The following is a 17446-nucleotide window of genomic DNA, read 5'->3' as shown; positions in this document are numbered from 1 at the left end:
AGGCTGGTCTGGAACTCCTGGCCTCAAGTGATCTGTCCATCTCAACCTCCCAAAGTGCCAGGATTACAGACATAGGCCACCACGCCCAGCTGCTAATGCTTAAAGCTTATCAGTGAAAGACAGAGTCATAAATTTTTGAATTGGTTTTAAACGTGGGTCTTTCTGCACTGAAAAATAAGTGACGTTCCTATTTCTGGATTTCAAGGAGGTACTAACAATAAGAAGCCTACAAGGGCTTTACTGGTATTCTTTACAAGGACATTGAAGTTTGAGATATAAGAATCAAGAAAGTTGAGAAATTAAGGTTTTTAAAAATGTGCATAATCTGATGGAATTTCATTACCAGAATCCTACACACTAATCCAATGGTTCTCAATTCAGTGAATTCGCCCCCCAGGGCATTTTGCATCATTACAACTGAGTGGTGGTGGTGGTGGGGGTAAGGGATGGTAATTCTGCCAAAGAGGCTAGGAACACTGTTAAACATCCTACAATGTATAAAACAGCCTTCCCACCACACACAAAAAAAATTCAGTTCAAAATATCTGTAATGCCAAGATTGAGAAGCCCTGATCTAATCCAATAAAAGTACCATAAATACCCATCATAGATTATTTATGTAATATAACGTAATAGGCAATATCTTATTTTCTGAGACCACACACTGAGTTCAAAAGTCTTGAATCTAAAAGCACAATAAAGAATTCTATTCTTGGCCAGGCACGGTGGCTCATGCCTGTAATCTCAGCACTTTGGGAGGCTGAGGTGGGCGGATCATGAGGTCAGGAATTCGAGACCAGCCTGACCAACATGGTGAAACCCTGTCTCTACTAAAAATACAAAAATTAGCCGGGCATAGTGGTACGTGCCTGTAATCCCAGCTATTCAGGAAGCTGAGGAAGGAGAAACGCTTGAACTTGGGAGGCGGAGGTTGCAGTGAGCGGAGATCATGCCACCGCACTCCAGCCTAGGCGGCAGAGTGAGACTGCGTCTCAAAAAAAAAAAAACAAAGAATTATACTCCTTAACCTAATCTTGCTCAATGTAATCAGCTGCAAAGTATTAAACTTTTTAAAAGACCATTAAGAATAAATCTAATTTCTACTTTTAAACAAAATAGAAACTTCACAAACTCATACATTTTATTACCCTGTTGTTCACATTTTATGGCATTCCAGGAACTTAGGCAAATCTCATCTTCCAAGAGTCTATGGTCCAACTCAAGCTAAAACCAATTCAAAATGAAAACATTTTGGGAATAAAATTACCTACTGTAGTCTAGGAGTCAGCAGGCCTTGGTTTTAGGCTTGAGCCTATTAATGCCTGTGGGACCTCAGAGAGATTCACTTAGCATTATCTTCTGCACAGCGATGTAAGAATCAATTAGGGTATGAAATCTATCACTTACCTACTGACAATGTCACAAATTACTCACAGGAACCCTCTTCCCAATTTAGCTAATCCTGTGGTTTTCTGATATTTAACTTAGCAATATTTTTCCTACCTATGGTGCTCATTAGTGAAAGTATAGAAATGCTTCTCTTGGTTATTAGTCACATCTCGGATACGTTTATATACGGGGGCACTGCGATTTCTCACTTCTTGAAGAACTGTTTGTAGCACAATTACATTCCTGATGGCAGGGTCCTCAAGAACATCAATCTTAAAAAAAGAAAGTAAGTTAATTTTTCCTATATTCATTTGTAAGTAGCCTCTGTCAAACACAAAATCCTGTTTTATGTTGGGCATAAATACTTTATGTTTTAAAAACACTGAATAAGTTAGCCAAGAAGCTATTTGGCTATAGAAAACAACAGCAGTCACTAAATCCTTCAGATCTATTTAAAAAGCACACTTAAACAGACCAATCACAAGACTTCGTAGAATTAAGGGTATCAATAAAGAAATACGTTGGCCCACATAGTTTTTGTTCGTAGGCACTTACAAGCTGCCTGGGAGTCGCAGGCTGGAGGCCACAGAAGCCCAGGTCCCCGGCCTCCAGGCACTTACAATCTAAGGCAGAAGAGACACCAGGAGTTAGAAAAATAACGTGTCTAAAATACGACTCCAAAAACTACATTTTTTAAAGCGCAAGGAAAAGAACCTCGGCCTGGGGAACGGGCAGCTTGGGTCCCCAGGGGGTTTCCCTTCCCCTAGATATGAGACACTGCCGAAGACCCTAATCCCTGAGCCTCAGTTTCCCTACGTGTCATACCCCCTTGTCCCGGTGGGGCCTCGCTGTCCGCCCGCCCACGCACCTGGTGCAGTAACACATTAGTGTCAGGCAGCAAGTAGTGCGGCTGCGGGCAGAGGCTGCTCGCCGGGTCCTGGGGCTGCGGCTCCAAGGCCGGCCCCTCGTGCGCCCCGCCACACGCTGCGCACCCGGGCGCACCGCAGCCGATGTCGTCTCGCAGGTAGTGCTCGCGCACGATCTTCATCACGCCGCCCGCCCGGGTCTTTTTTAAGAACGTCTTGGACTTGAGCATCTTGCCTCGCCGCGCAGAATGCTAAGCCCGGCAGTGCTCCAGCAAAAGGTTTCAAGCTAGGACACAACTATGCCTCATCCAGAGGTTCTCCCTTTTCCGTTCCTGGTATTAGTAACACTTCTCGCGGTAAAATGTCGAGACAAACGTTGATTGGCTCTCTGACGGCCGCGGGGATTGGGCGAGAGTGAGGAGGGGCGGCAAAGCAAGGCGAGGAGCCATTTCCGCCCGTAGCCTAGGCGGGGCTCGCTTCTGGACTCCACCTCCCATCGTGTATTGCTTTCCGCGCCTCGGAACATCCGGGAGAGCTGACTTCCGGCGGCTTGTGGGAGTGCTCCTTCTATCTTCCTTACGGGTGCGGAGATGGTTGTCTTGATTACTGGTCCTAACGGTCCCCTGCCCTGAAATCCCTTGTTGAGGGCCTGCAACCTTGAGCTTCCGACTGGAGACGCCTTTGGTCCCTCGAAGTATCTGCACTGGCGGCTGGTCAAGCATTCAGTGTGGAGTAATTGACTCTTTCGAGGTAACTTGCGACTGTCATCCGTTTGCCGCATGGGGCAAGGAATCCCCCGACCTGCCAAGTTTGGGGCTTAATTTTCACGCTGAGTGTGTAGGCAGTCCCCGTTTCGGGTTCTTTGTAATCGAGGAGAGGATTTGTCTTTGAATTCACTTTTTCTTACCCATTTCCCTTCAAAAAGGAGGGAGCCCGATCTTAGTATAGTTCTCGCTGTTTCCACTCCATACACCTTTCCTTATCATTCAGTTTAGAAAAACCGAAATATTTAATAGCATAATTTGTTATATCATGAGGTATTAAGGTAGCTGCTAACATTCTTATGAAAGAGTAAGAAGTTATATTTAGAATTTCTTTAACTTATACCCTGTTTTCATTCTGCTATCTATAAAAAATGTTTTTGTCTCCCTGTTTTCCCTATTTAAAAAACTTTCAGTGATGACTCATTGCCTATAAAATAAAATCCAACCGTATTTTGACATATAAGGCCCTCCAGTCTAGATCGTTAAGGAGGGGTGTGTGTGTGGTGTGTGTGTGTGTGTGTGTGTGTGTTTTGGGGCGGGGGGGAATGGAAGGAGTAACTATTCCAAGACTTGGCTTTGTTTTTTTTACTTCCACTCACGTATCGTTAATAACTGCATGATTTCTCCTCTTTACTATGCCTGTCCAAGTCTTTCAAGAGTCTAAGTGCTACCTCCGTGTAACCTTTCCCTGACCAACTCAGTCGTGATTTCTGTTATCTTTGAGCATGTGTTGCTTTTAGTAGTGCCATTCTTGATTATGATGGGCTTTTTTCTTCATCTTGTACATTTCTTTGTTTTGTCCAAATAAGATTCCTCCCCCCAGGAACTGTTGTTTTTTGTTTGTTTGTTTTGTTTCTTTAAAGTTCCTCGAAGACTGAGTTCGTAGTAGGAATTAATGTGTTTGATTTGAGCACTAACTTACTGCAATAATCTGTTCTAGATTAGGGGTGCACTAAATTGCCTAATATTTATTTAAGGAATCCTTAGTCTCTCTTCAATACGGTCCATGATTTCTGCAGTTAATTTTTAAGTTAATGTTGTTTTTTAACCTACAGAATATTAAAATCGAATTAGAGAAGAAAACTGATCCATAATAATAAAAATGTCTCGAAAAATTTCAAAGGAGTCAAAAAAAGTGAACATCTCTAGTTCTCTAGAATCTGAAGATATTAGTTTAGAAACAACAGTTCCTACGGATGATATTTCCTCATCAGAAGAGCGAGAGGGTAAAGTCAAAATCACCAGGCAGCTAATTGAACGAAAAGAACTACTTCATAATATTCAGTTACTAAAAATTGAGCTATCCCAGAAAACTATGATGATCGACAATTTGAAAGTGGATTATCTTACAAAGGTAAGATCAGGTTTAAATTTTGTTTTCTGTATGCTTTATTGTCTTCAAATGGCAGGTAAATAAGAATTAAATACACACACACATTATCTGAACTTGAAATGATACATTTATATTTCTTGACAAGTATAGCCTTTAAATAATTTTGGTGTTCATAGAAGTAGAGAATAGAATGGTGGTTACCAAGGGCTGACGTGGTTGGGGTAAAGGAGGATTGGGGAGATGTTGGTCAAAGGATACATTATTACAGTTGAATAGGAGGAATACATTCAAGAGATCTATTGTACAGCATGGTGACTATAGTTAATGACATTGTAATCTTGAAAAACAGCAGATGTTAAGTGTTCTCATTACTAAGATAACTATGTGAGGTAAAACATTTGTTAATTAGCTAGAGTTAACCATTTCACAATGTACATATATTTCAAAACATTATGTTGTACCTGACAAATACAGTTTTATCTGTCAATTGGATCACCTGAGGTCAGCAGTTTGAGACCAACCTGGCCAACATTGTGAAACCCCAGCTCTACTGAAAAAAAAAAAAAAAAGCCAGCTGTGATGGCAGGTGCCTGTAATCCCAGCTACTCAGGAGTCTGAGGTGAGAGGCTGAGGCAGGAGAATCGCTTGAACCCGGGAGGTGGAGTTTGCATTGAGCCACGATCACGCTGCTGCACTTCAGCCTGGGCAACAGAGCAAGACTCTGTCTCAAAAACTAATAATAATAATAATAATAATAATAATTGGAGGCCAGGTGCGGTAGCCAACACCTGTAATCCCAGCACTTTGGATGCTAAGGCCAGTGGATTGCTCTCAAGCTCAGGAGTTCGAGACCACCCTGGCCAACATGGTGAGATCACCTTGCTATTAAATAAATAAATAAATAAAATAAAATAAAATAGCCCTGCGTGGTGGTGCTCCACCTATGGGCCCCGCTACTCCCGCGGCTGAGGCAGGAGAATCACTTGAATCCAGGGACAGAGATTGCAGAGAGCTGAGGTCGTGTCACTACACTCCAGCCTGAGTGACAGAGCAAGACCCTAGCTCAAAATGATAATAATAATAATTTGAATATTGAAATATGGAGTGATTTAAAGGTAGATATGGATGAATTACTTTTGTAGACTCAGTTTTAAAAATCTAGCACATATGAGGTATATTTTCTCTTTTTTTTTCTTTTTCTTTTGAGACAGTCTTGCTCCGTCGCCCAGGCTAGAGTGCAGTGGTGCAATCTTGGCTCATTGCAACCTCTGCCTCTTGGGTTCAAGCAATTCTCCTGCCTCAGCCTCCCACATAGCTGGAATTACAGGTGATCACCACCATGCCTGGCTAATTTTTTGTGTGTTTTTAGTAGGGATGGAGTTTCACCATGTTGGCCAGGCTGGTCTGGAACTCCTGACCTCAGGTGATCCACCCATCTCGGCCTCCCAAAGTGGAAGTATATTTCCTTAGATGTATTTTCTCACCATGTTGTTTGCTACTTCATTTAGCACTAATTGATATGACTGATTTGATAGGGAGAATAAAAATTACAATTTTTTTTTTTTTCTGAGATGGAGTCTGACTCGGTTGCCCAGGTTGGAGTGCAGTGGTGTGACCTCGGCTCACTGCAACCTCCTCCTCCCAGATTCAAGTGATTCTCCTGCCTCAGCCTCCCGAGTAGCTGGGATTACAGGCGCCTGCCTTCACGCCTGGCTAATTTTTGTATTTTTAATAGAGACACGGTTTTTTGCCGTGTTGGCCAGGCTGATCTCAAACTCCTGGCTTTACGTGATCCGCCTCCCTCTGCCTTCCAAAGTGCTGGGATTACAGGCATGAGCCACCGCACCTGACCAGCCAAAATTATAATTATCTTTGCTCTTTGGTAACTTTGGTTTCTTTGGTACCTTTCTTTTGCTACATACTGTTTCTATCTATAAAATAGTTACTTTGTCATAATAAGATGCATAAATTAAGGTTCCATAATCATTAGCAAACGATGTTTGCCATACAAATTAAAGATGTTCTAGTCATTGTTTTTTGTCATTGTGTGGTTATCTACGGTTATAGGATTTGATGTAAGACTTATGAGGTTGTCACTAGCTATGAGAACTTTACAGCGATTTCAGAAAGACCGAAGAGTTCTTTCCCACTGTCACTGAGAACATCTTTTCTTTCCCATGGTGAACCCATCATCTTTCCTCTTGGTCCAGCTCTTTCTACCTGCACATTTTATTGTTTCACTTAGACTATCTCACTTGATAAGTCTGTCTCCTATTTTAGTTCTTGCCTATGTATACCAGCTTACTTCAGTATCCTGCCACTGAAAAATTTCTTGACCATGCCTCTCAAAGTTACCCAAAGCCTCAATCTTGATGAAGTAAAGGACCAGTTTAGGTAAACTTTTAAAAAATATACGGATGGCTAACATTTATTGAGTGCTTATGCTATGCCAGACATTGTTCTAAGAACCTTTACGTGTTGTCTCGTTTAAGCCTCATAGCAACCCTGTGAAAGATAGGTACTTTTAGGGGAGGAGGCTTTCCCTGAACCATTCTATTAAATGAATCATACAGTAAGTTAGATAGTACTGGTTGCTTAGTGTCTTAGTCCATTTGGTCAGCTATAACAAAATACCATAGACTGGGTAGCTTATAAGCAACAAAAATTTATTTTGCACAGATCTGGAAGCAAGACAGTCCAAGATAAGCGTGCTCGTATGGTGAGGTTCTGATGGGGGCCCTCTCCCAGGTTGCATACTTCTTGCTGTGTCCTCCTATGGCACAAGGGTAAGCTAGCTCTCTGGGATCACTTTTATAAGGACACTAATCCCGACAATGAGGGTTCTACCCTTATAACCTAATCATCCCAAAGGCCCCCACTTCCTGCTACTCACATTAGTGATTAGGTTTCAATATACGAATTTTGAAGGGACACAGAAAATAAGCCCACAGTAAGTATTAGCCATTGTTGTTATCAACTGACATAGTATCCTTATCTGTTTCATCCCTTTCATTTTCTGTGCCTTTTATGGCCATCAGACTGAATTTGTTTGTTATTTGTCTGTGAATAGACTATGAGGTCCCTGAGGACAGGGATGTTTTTGTATTCACGGTTGTATTTTCAGCACTTAGAACAGCACCTGACACAAAGTAAGTGCCCAGCTATTTCTTAAATGAATGACTGAACCCCATTTTGCTTTGATAAAACAAAACCACTACGTGGTTAATAGCATACCCAAGGCCATTCAGATGAAAGTGATAGAGCCAGATAGGATTCAAACCTAGGAGGTCTAAAGCCTATACTCTACACAAGTGAAGCTCCAAACACTTTCTTTTAGGTACCATATACAGTCACCTCCCTAGTCTCGGTCACTTGGTAATTTATCCATGCATCCAGTGGTTTCCCATCCGTATTCCCTTACTCTTTTTGCGTTTCACATGAACTCCATCTACCGTCACCTCTCCAGATCTTTGGTGCAACTCATTGAATCAACCTGAGGTTATCTCCCACTCATTAATTCACCCACTCAGTCAGCAAATATTTTATTAGGTGCCGCCTATATACCATATTCAGACTTACATTTTATTCGGCCACCTCTTTTATTATTTGTCTTCAGCTTGCATTATACTTGGTTGTCAACGGCTTTGCTTCTTTTTAGGTGTAAGCTTTATATTATAGAAATGTTGGCTGATTCATGACAGGCTCTCTAGTGTAACAAATCCAAATTACAGTTCTAGGTGCACACAATTTGGGTTTTGAATTCCAGCCTTACTAAATTCCTTGTTTGTTCCCTGATTTCCTATAAAATGATAATAGTATTTATTCCATGAAATTATTGGGAGGATTTATCAATGTATGTAAGCTCATAGATGCCTGGGGTATACTAATAATATACTTACTATTTACATATTATTTTATTTGTAGCTGTACTTACTCAGCACAATATTATTATTTTTCTACTTCCATGGTGCTTAATGTAGTTTTGTTGCGGTTTTCTAGTTTGACTGAAAATGAGGAAGATTAAATTAGTCATTTTCCTGAGTTTGACACATAATCATCATTGATCCCTGAAAGGCCACCGTTTATCTAATGTATTTATTCTTTTTATTCCTATAGCTCATTCCCTTCTTCCGTTTCTTAATGCAAACATTTTAATGTTTTGTTTATGTGTATTATTGAGAATGTGTATCTTTTAACTTTACAGAAATGTAAATTACATGCTTTGTTTTAGTTCTCATCTCTTTTTCTACTCAGCACTGTTTTTGAAATTATCTGTTACTTTGTGTACATCTAGTCCTTTGCTTCCAACTCTTATATAATTCTTTGTGTGCATGTACCAGTCTACCTACTCCTACATTGCTAGGCATCCAGATTGCCTCCAGCTCTTTGCCAACACATGCAGCATTAGACATTTCTTTTCTGGACCTCTGTGAGCATGTCTTTGACATATATAAGCGTCTGCTTCATTTAAGTGCACTGCCAGGTTCTCTCCAAAATAGCTGTCCTGCTGTATATTAGTGGAGTTTTTTCTCTATCAAATGAGCACTCAGGATTTTCTGCTTGAAGACCCCTTAGGAATAAGATGTTTGCTCTGAAATATATGAAGACATACCTATTGTAGAGTTAGCGTTCCATAATTTATTAAACCTAAAGCACCTCTATTGTAAGATTCATCATTACATGCATTGCTAAGGTTAAAAACTGCCAGTTGAATTATTAAGTGCCTTAGATTGTAAAATGCATTCCAATTTTAGAGATGTTACAATGTGAGAAAGTGTAGGTCTAGAGTTGATGAAAGAATATTTTAAAAATATTAAAGAATATGTATATGTGCATTAATGTGTGTGTGTGTATATATGTGTGTGTATATGTGTATAGATACATATGTGTGTGTGTGTGTATATATATATATATTACATCTTCTGGGAATACTACCTTAGGCAAACAGCACTACACACATTACATATATATTTTTCACTTATTTATGTATAAATGAGTATGTGACATATTTCTTTTTATGTTTTAAAATAACACCTTTATTCGTATGTGTTATTATATGTTTAGTTATGTCTTGTCTTTTGTCTGTATGTGTGAAGCACTCCAGATGAACAGAAAGTACTACACTGTTTCTTGTGAGCCTTGATTCTAAAGCTAGTACACTCCTCTGAATTTTGTCTCTCTGGTCGATTGTGAGGACTCAGAAGTATATTGGACTCCTGGTGTTAGACCTATTTGTTTTTTGGTGTTTCAGTGAGGTCCAGCTCTGGAAGAAAGCAAAGAAAGTTCATGGGATATTTTGAAGTGAACAGGGTCCCCAAAATCCTAATGGATCTGGTAACACCACGTGGTCTTTGGTTCAAATCTGTCTGGTCACATCCTCTCTGAATTTTTAAGCAAAGAAGAAAGGGGCCCAATTTGGTAGTGCCGCCGTATACTTTTTTCTTTTAATTTTTTTTTTTTTTTGAGACAGAATCTCACTCTGTCGCCCAGGCTGGAGTACAGTGACATGATAGCAGCTCACTACAACCTTCACCTCCTGTGTTCAAGCGATTCTTGTGCCTCAGCCTCCCGCATGACTGGTACTGCAGGCCCGTACCACCACGCCCAGCTAATTTTTGTATTTTTGGTAGAGATGGGGGTTTCACTATGTTGGCCATGCTGGTCTTGAACTCCTGGCCTCAAGCGATCCACCCACTTCGGCTTCCCAAAGTGCAGGTGTGAAGCCACCGCACCCAGCCATGCCATACACTTTTTAGCCTGGGCAGGAAACCTAAAGCCTAGGTCTTGAAAGAATGGTATTTTTAGTTGGTCATTCAATCACCAAAGCTTACTGAGCATCATTTGCTAACATTATGCAAAATACATTTTCCTCACTAGACTATAACTCCATGATAATGGTTGGAAGTCACAGGAAAGGTAGATTTCTGCCCAACGTAAGCCTGTTACTGCTATTAACATTGAAATGGCCTGATCTTAAGTTTCTGAACTTCCTGTCATTGGAAGCATTTAAGTAGTCCTGAATAGTCAACTGTTAATAAATAATATAGGTATTTCTATTTTGGAAAGAGATTGAACCAACTGCCCAGGGCTTCAGGGATTAAGTTCTGCAGTTAATACCAGAGACTTGGAAAATGGTGGTTGCTGGTAACAGAAACCTAGAAACCACGGCTTAAGCAAGAGAAGGATTTTGTTTCTTTGGTACAAAGATCCAAAAATAGGTAATTTAGTAGACCTCATATGATTACTCCCTGATCGCATTAGGAACCCAGGCTCCTTTCAACCTCAGCTATTTTTAACATGCGCTTTTCACCTGAAATCATAAGATAGTTCATCTGTCTCCAATAGTGTGTTCATGTAACAGACAATAATAAGGAGAAGAGTAGTGGAAAAGGGGCATGTGCCAAATGAGTCAATCCTCTTTAAAGAGTTCTTCCAGAAGTTCAAGCCAGTGGCCTCAATTGACTAATATTAAATAGCATGACCGCCCCTTCCTACACAGGATGGGAAGCTAACTGGGCATGTTGTTACTAATAAAAACCAGAGTGTATTAGAAAGAAGGGAAGGCTTGATGTTGGAAGGCAAGTAAGTTTTTTCTTCCACCCATCAAAATCTTTTTAGTTAGAAAATATTTGAATCTAATGTGTCCCACCCCATTATGGCAGCAATACAAATGTTTATGGATACATGGCTTTATGTACTAGGAATAGTCTTGGCCATATTCATTTGATTTCTCCATGTTTAAAAACAACAAGCAGTTCCAGGAAAACTTTAAAAGCACTTCCCACTCAGCTACTTGTTAACTGAAAGAATGTAAAAAAGCTACTCAGAAGAGTAGCTATTCGGGCCAAACTTCCTGATACTAGAGAATTGTTAGCTTTACACTTTTATTTCCATCTATTGCTGCCTAGATTTCCTTCCTTATTGTACTTCTGTATTCCTTTCCTCTTCTCTGTTCTTGCCTTGCAAATTTTTAGACAGGGTCTCACTGTGTTACCCAGGCTGGAGTGTGGTGGCATGATCACAGCTAACTGCAGCCTCAAATTCCTGGGCTCAAGCAATTCTCTCATCTCAGTCTTTTGAGCAGCTGAGACTACAGGCGTGCACCTCCACACTCAGCTAATTTTTTAAATTTTTTGTGGAAATAGGGTCTCACTATGTTGCCCAGGCTAGTCTTAAACTCCTGGCTTCAAGCAATCCTCCCACCTTGGCCCCCTAAAAGTGCTGGGTTTACAGCTTGAGCCACAGAATTGAGTTCTTTCAATTTTTTAAATGCCCCAAACTCTTTTTGTTTATCTCTCATTAGAGATCTGTGGGTTCCTTATTACCTGGGAAATGGATCCATTTCCCAGCTTGTCCCTGAGGTATGGGAGTTGATTTAGAAGTTAATTGAAATTGTAAAAGTTGAAACCCTGAAAAAAATGTGTGTGTGTGTGTGTGTGTTTTTCCTTGTGATACAGGTTGTTTCTTATCTGAAATGCCTGGGACCAGAAGTATTTCAGATTTTTGAATTTTTTTTTTTTTAATTTGGAAATATTTGTGGTACACCAGTTGAGCATCCCAGATCTGAAAATCTGAAATCCAAAATGGCCCACTGAGCATTTCCTTTGAGTGTCATAGTGACGCTCAAAAAGTTTCAGACTTTGGAGCATTTTGAATTTCAGATTTGAGGATTTGGGATGCTCAACATATAGCAGTATCCTTGATTTGGGAAATAGTAATTATGAAGGATGTATTTATTTTATATTTTATTTTGATTTAAGTTATTTATTGAGATGTTGCTGGATGTATGCCGATGAATATGACAGAGGTCCTCTTTTTTATGGCCAAGACAGAAAATATTTTACGCTTTATAGGCTACGTGTGCTCCATCAGATTTTCCTCATGGGCTGGATTTAGCCCATCACCATTTTTTAACTCTTGCTTTAGGCTATAGTCAGAAAAGCTATTGGCAAATTTTAGCAGTTAGAGTTACATGTCCTGATTTCTGTATTCAAAATGGCACTAAAATAATAGACTAAGGGCAGACAAGACAGAAGCAGAAGAGTTATTAGGTTGTTGCCTAATGTTAGATTCCTAAGTTTTTGGCTTATTTAACTGAGGCCATTTATAAGAATGGAAGGCTGGGAGAAAACTGATCTGGGAGGGAAAATACATTAATAAGTTCAGTTTTGAAGATGTTAACTTACAGATTCCTAAATGTAATTGTCAGTTAGAGTTTAGGAGGCATCCATCTCACACACACGCGCACACACACACACACACACACACACAGATAGGAGTCCATCACACACACACACTCTTAGATAGGTAGGTAGTTAGGTAGGTAGGTAGCTAGCTAGCTAGCTAGCTAGATAGATAGATAGATGGAAATATACATTAGCATATAGGTGACACCTCAAGCCATGGGATTGTATGATATTTCCTAGGGAGAACAGAGGGCTATAAAGTAAGTCAAAGGGGTAGTCCAGCATTCAGAAATGATGTAGCAGAAGAGAAACCAGCTGAGGAGCCTAGAAAGCTTAAGAGTATTTAGTGAGTTAATAAAATTAGAGAAGAGTATCATGGAAGCTAAAAGAGAGTGCAAGCCATGCTGTCAAATAAGATAAATATGTAGAAAAAAACAATGGACAGGGCATTATGGATTCTAACAAGAGTAGTTTCACTGGAATAGTATGGGATAAAAACTATATTGCAGTTTTGCTCTGAAGACCAGCAGAGAAATGGTGCTGTAGCAAAGAGAATGAAGTGATCAAGGGAGCATTTGCTTGATGATAGAATGATTCGGTAGAGAAGAGGGACTTGACAATGCAAGAGGAGGGGTTCACTTGCATATATTATGGGTTGGCTGTGAAATTCATCTATTTTTGTTTGTTTGTTCATTTGTTTTAGACAGAGTCTCGCTCTGTTGCCCAGGCTGGAGTGCAGTGGCATGATCTCAGCTCACTGCAAGCTCCACCACCTGGGTTCAAGCGATTCTCCTGCCTCAGCCTCCTGAGTAGCTAGGACTCCACCTCGCCCGGCTGATTTTTTGTATTTTTAGTAGAGACAGGGTTTTACCATGTTAGCCAGGATGGTCTCGGTCTCCTGACCTCATGATCCGCCCACCTCAGCCTCCCAAAGTGGTGGGATTGCAGGTGTGAGCCACTGCACCCGGCCCGAAATTCCTGTATTTTAAGGGGCAAACAGGAATTGTCTTGGTTGAAGCAAAGGGAATAAGGAATTTTCTAAATAGACTAAGAGCAAAATCCAAATGCTTGAGAAAGCACAGCGTACTTGGGGGATGGCAGGCACTTATTTGGGCTGAAATGGAGTTTCCTTTTAAGCAAGCGACAGAAGTGGTTGACTAGATCAAGAAATACCACAGTATTATGCCACAGTGTTTAGAATTTATTCTGAAGACAGGATCCTCTGAAGAATTTAAAACTAGGAAAATTATTTGTTTTTTTGAAACGGAGTCTTGCTCTGTCACCCAGGCTAGAGCGCAGTGGTGCCATCTCGGCTCACCACAACCTCCGTCTCCCAGCTTCAAGTGATTCTCCTGGCTCAGCCTCCTGAGTAGATGGAGCTGCAGGGGCCCACCACCATGCCCAGTATTTTTGTGTTTTTTTTAGTAGAGATGGAGTTTCACCATGCTGGCCAGGCTGATCTTGAACTCCTGACCTCAAGGGATCCTCCCACCTTGGCCTCCCAAAGTGCTGGGATTACAGGCCTGAGCCACCGCACCCAGCGGAAAATAAATTTTTGAGCATTTTTAAAACATAAGATAAAGGAATGTGGATTTGGAGATTGACAAAACTGGTGGCAGGAGGCCGGGCGCGGTGGCTCATGCCTGTAATCCCAGCACTTTGGGAGGGTAAGGTGGACTGATCGCTTGAGGTCAGGAGTTGGAGCTTGGCCAACATGGCAAAATCCCTTCTCTACTAAAAATACAAATATTAACTGGGTGTGGTGGGGCCTGGCTGTAATCCCGGCTACTGGGGAGGCTACAGCAGGAGAATCACTCGAGCCTGGCAGGAGGAGGTGGCAGTGAGCCAAAGTTGTGCCACTGCACTCTAGCCTGGGTAATAGAGTGAGACCCCATCTCAAAAAACAAACACAAAAACTGAAGGCAGGAAAACCAATGAAGAAACTCTCACAGTAGTCCAGGTGAGAGATGATAAGGGTCTAACTGAAGACTTTTCAGTCGGTATTAAAGAGGATGATACTGTTTTGACAGCTATTCATGAAGTAAACTCAACAACAAAATACTGATTTCTGATCAGAATCAAGAGTTAGGGAGAACTAAGGTATCAAACACGAGTCAGGTTTTTTGTGCTTTTTTTGTTGTTGTTGTTGCTTTAGAGGCCAGAGATACGGGGAATACAGGATTAGGTGAGGTTGATTATTCCTTTTGTTTTGGATGTTTATAACATCACCTTTGTGATGATCCATTGAAGATGTGTAGTGGTCAGATATATAGATCTGGAATATAAATTCTGTGCCTGGCTTGGAAATAATTACTTGAGCAAGGCACCAACATGAAATCCCAGTGGTCAATGAGCTTCTCAGTGAGAATGAATTAAGAGAGAGGAAAAAAAACTCTTAATGACAGCTTGACCAAAAAAAAAAAAATTTATGAGGCAGCAGTTTCAAACTATAGCATAACAGTCTTTGTGGATACAACCATTTCAAAAAAATCTCAACCCTATTTTGTGTTCTGTTATTGTTGTTTTGAGATAGGGCCTCTCTCTGTTGTCCAGGCTATAGTGCGGTGGCAAGATTATGGCTTACTGCGGCCTCAATCTCCTGGGCTCAAGCAATCCTCATACCTCAGCCTCTGAAGTAGTTGGGACTATAGGCACACACCACCACATGGAGCTAATTTTAAAAAATTGTTTTGTAGAGATGAGGTCTCACATTGTTGCCCAGGCTGGTCTTGAACTCCTGGGCTCAAGTAAGCCTCTCATCTTGGCCTCCCGAAGTGCTGGAATTATAGGCGTGAGCCCCTGTGCCTGGTACCTTTATTCATTGTTAGTCTGTTTCTTTTAAGTGTCTTTGAAATATGTTTATTATTGAAACTGAAAGTTTTTCTTTATGACAAATTTGAAAATTGAACATGTAATTGATCTTTTTCTCTTTATTAAGATTGAAGAGTTGGAGGAGAAACTTAATGACGCACTTCACCAGAAGCAGCTACTAACATTGAGATTAGACAACCAATTGGCTTTTCAACAGAAAGATGCCAGGTAAGAAACGTTTTTTTAAAAAAACAATATCTAGTTAGCAATTAAAAGTAATTTTATTGCCTGTTCATGTTTGTGATTGTAAGCTAAAATAGAGAAATTTTAAGTCAGAGATAGCAATAATTTTTACACCTAGACCACAAAAAAAGTAGGATACTTGATACAATACATAAAATACAGAAAGTCAAAATTCAACATTCATTCAACAAACAATTGGTCAGTATAAACCATATATGATAAAGGAAGCTCTCTGAACTGACCACCATTAACCTTTCTTCTTTTACTCAACATACTGATTGATTCTCATGGCCCTTTGGACTTTCCTGGCTTGAAGTACTTTCTCTTATTCCTGCATACTTTCTGTAGCTCAGTTATGGGCTTATCAAGCTTAAATATGCCTATGGCAATTATGTAATGTAATTAAAAATTATATAAACAATCATTATTTGCAAAGGTTCAATAAAAGGAACTAAAAAAATTATGAAATTAAATATAAGCAACACAAGTTTTAAGATTGAGAGCAAATATCAAATCCACAAAAGATACCTTCACTAGTTTCTTCCTAAGTGTCTTTTAGGATCTCATGCCATTGTAAAGAAATTGAACTTGGATTTACACAAAATCAAAGCATACCTCTGTATTCAAAATATCTGGATCCTATATAAAAATGTGAATGTTTAGTTCTATGTTTTAGTTACAGGTAAATGTGTAAAATAGGTATATTTTCCCTTTTTAAGATTTTACTAAACTGATATTGTAAAATATTATCAGATCTTTTTATCAGCCACTATTACATTAGATTAGTGGACCTCAAACTTTAGCATGTGTCAGAAACACTTGGAGGGCTTGTTAAAAAAGACTACTGGATCCCACCCTCAGTTTCTCATTTGGGAGGGGTCGTGAAAATTTGCGTTTTTACCGGGTTCCCAGATGATGCGGATGCTGCTGGTCAAGGAACAATACTTTGAGAACCACCGCATTCGATTATAGGTCTTCTACTCTAATTCTATAAGACACCTATCAGATTTAGTGATGCTGTTGAGAGGGCAGTTAGGAGTCTATTGTAATAAGATATCTGATGGTGGTAAAAAAAAAAAAAAAAAAGGTTGGATTCTGAATATATTTTGGAGGCAAAGCTGATGGATTCAATGTGGGGCTTAAGAGAAAAGGGGGAGTCAAGGATTACATCAAAAATTTTGGCCTGAACAAATGAAAAAGTGGAATTTCTGTCAGCTAAGAAGGAGGAAATCATGGTAGAAAAAGTTTTTGTGAGTAAAAAGCAGGAGTTCAGTTTGGGACATGTTAAGTTAGAGTTTTCTTGTCAGAAATCCATGTGGAGGTATATGAAAAGTCTGGTCTAGAGGTACAAATCTGGGGATCATTAGGGTATAGACAGTATTCAAGTCATGAGACTAGATGAATTCCCCAAGGAGGAGTGCGTACAGACAGAGAAGAGGACCAAGTACTCCAACATTAAGACAGAGCAGAAAAGGAGACTGAGAAGGAACCACAGTAAAATAGAAGAAAAATGAACAGTATGGTGTCTTGGAAGCCAAGTGATGAAAATGTATCAAGGAAAGAAAAATAAATTGTGTCAAACTCTATCATTAGATCATGGATGAAAAGAGCTAAGAACTGATCATTTGCAATTTAGATGTCATTGTGATTTCATTAGAGACAGTAAAATTATGATCATCATGGGTTTAAGAGGAAAGGATTTGGAGACAATAAGTATAGACAACTTTTGAGCAAGTTTGCTCCAAGGGGTGGCTAACAAAGGGGGAAGTGCAATGAGGTCAAGAGTTGTGGTTTTGTTTGTTCATTTAAGATTGAAATAACAGCATGTTTGTCTGTTAATGGGAGTGATACAGT

The 17446-nt window shown here is 40.0% G+C and overlaps 2 protein-coding genes across 8 annotated transcripts in view; one reads left to right on the top strand and one right to left on the bottom strand.

The window, feature by feature from the left end:
• DIS3 (DIS3 homolog, exosome endoribonuclease and 3'-5' exoribonuclease) overlaps window positions 1–2854 on the bottom strand; it is a 32146-nt gene extending 29292 nt beyond the window's left edge. Inside the window, exons 1-3 of one of the 5 annotated variants that reach the window (XM_033177570.1) lie at window positions 2258–2750; window positions 1945–2012; window positions 1408–1661 (exon numbers count right to left, since the gene is read on the bottom strand). Coding sequence is in view for 3 of the 5 variants with exons in the window: in XM_033177565.1 (XP_033033456.1) it covers window positions 1504–1661; window positions 2258–2485 (386 nt within the window). In the remaining 2 variants the exon portion in view is untranslated. Of the gene's footprint in view, window positions 1–1407; window positions 1662–1944; window positions 2013–2257 lie in introns of all 5 variants that reach the window. The other 4 variants (XM_033177568.1, XM_033177566.1, XM_033177565.1 and 1 more) reach the window with 4 other exon arrangements.
• PIBF1 (progesterone immunomodulatory binding factor 1) overlaps window positions 2713–17446 on the top strand; it is a 240944-nt gene continuing 226210 nt past the window's right edge. For all 3 annotated transcript variants that reach the window (XR_004429040.1, XM_033177571.1, XM_033177572.1), the window contains exons 1-3: window positions 2713–3005; window positions 4075–4373; window positions 15477–15577. Coding sequence is in view for 2 of the 3 variants with exons in the window: in XM_033177571.1 (XP_033033462.1) it covers window positions 4122–4373; window positions 15477–15577 (353 nt within the window). In the remaining variant the exon portion in view is untranslated. The remainder of the gene's footprint in view (window positions 3006–4074; window positions 4374–15476; window positions 15578–17446) is intronic.

This window comes from Trachypithecus francoisi, unplaced genomic scaffold (genome assembly GCF_009764315.1).
Source record: "Trachypithecus francoisi isolate TF-2019V2 unplaced genomic scaffold, Tfra_2.0 Lachesis_group18, whole genome shotgun sequence".
Classification (NCBI taxonomy): domain Eukaryota; kingdom Metazoa; phylum Chordata; class Mammalia; order Primates; family Cercopithecidae; genus Trachypithecus; species Trachypithecus francoisi.
This window is presented reverse-complemented; position numbering and strand designations above follow the sequence as displayed.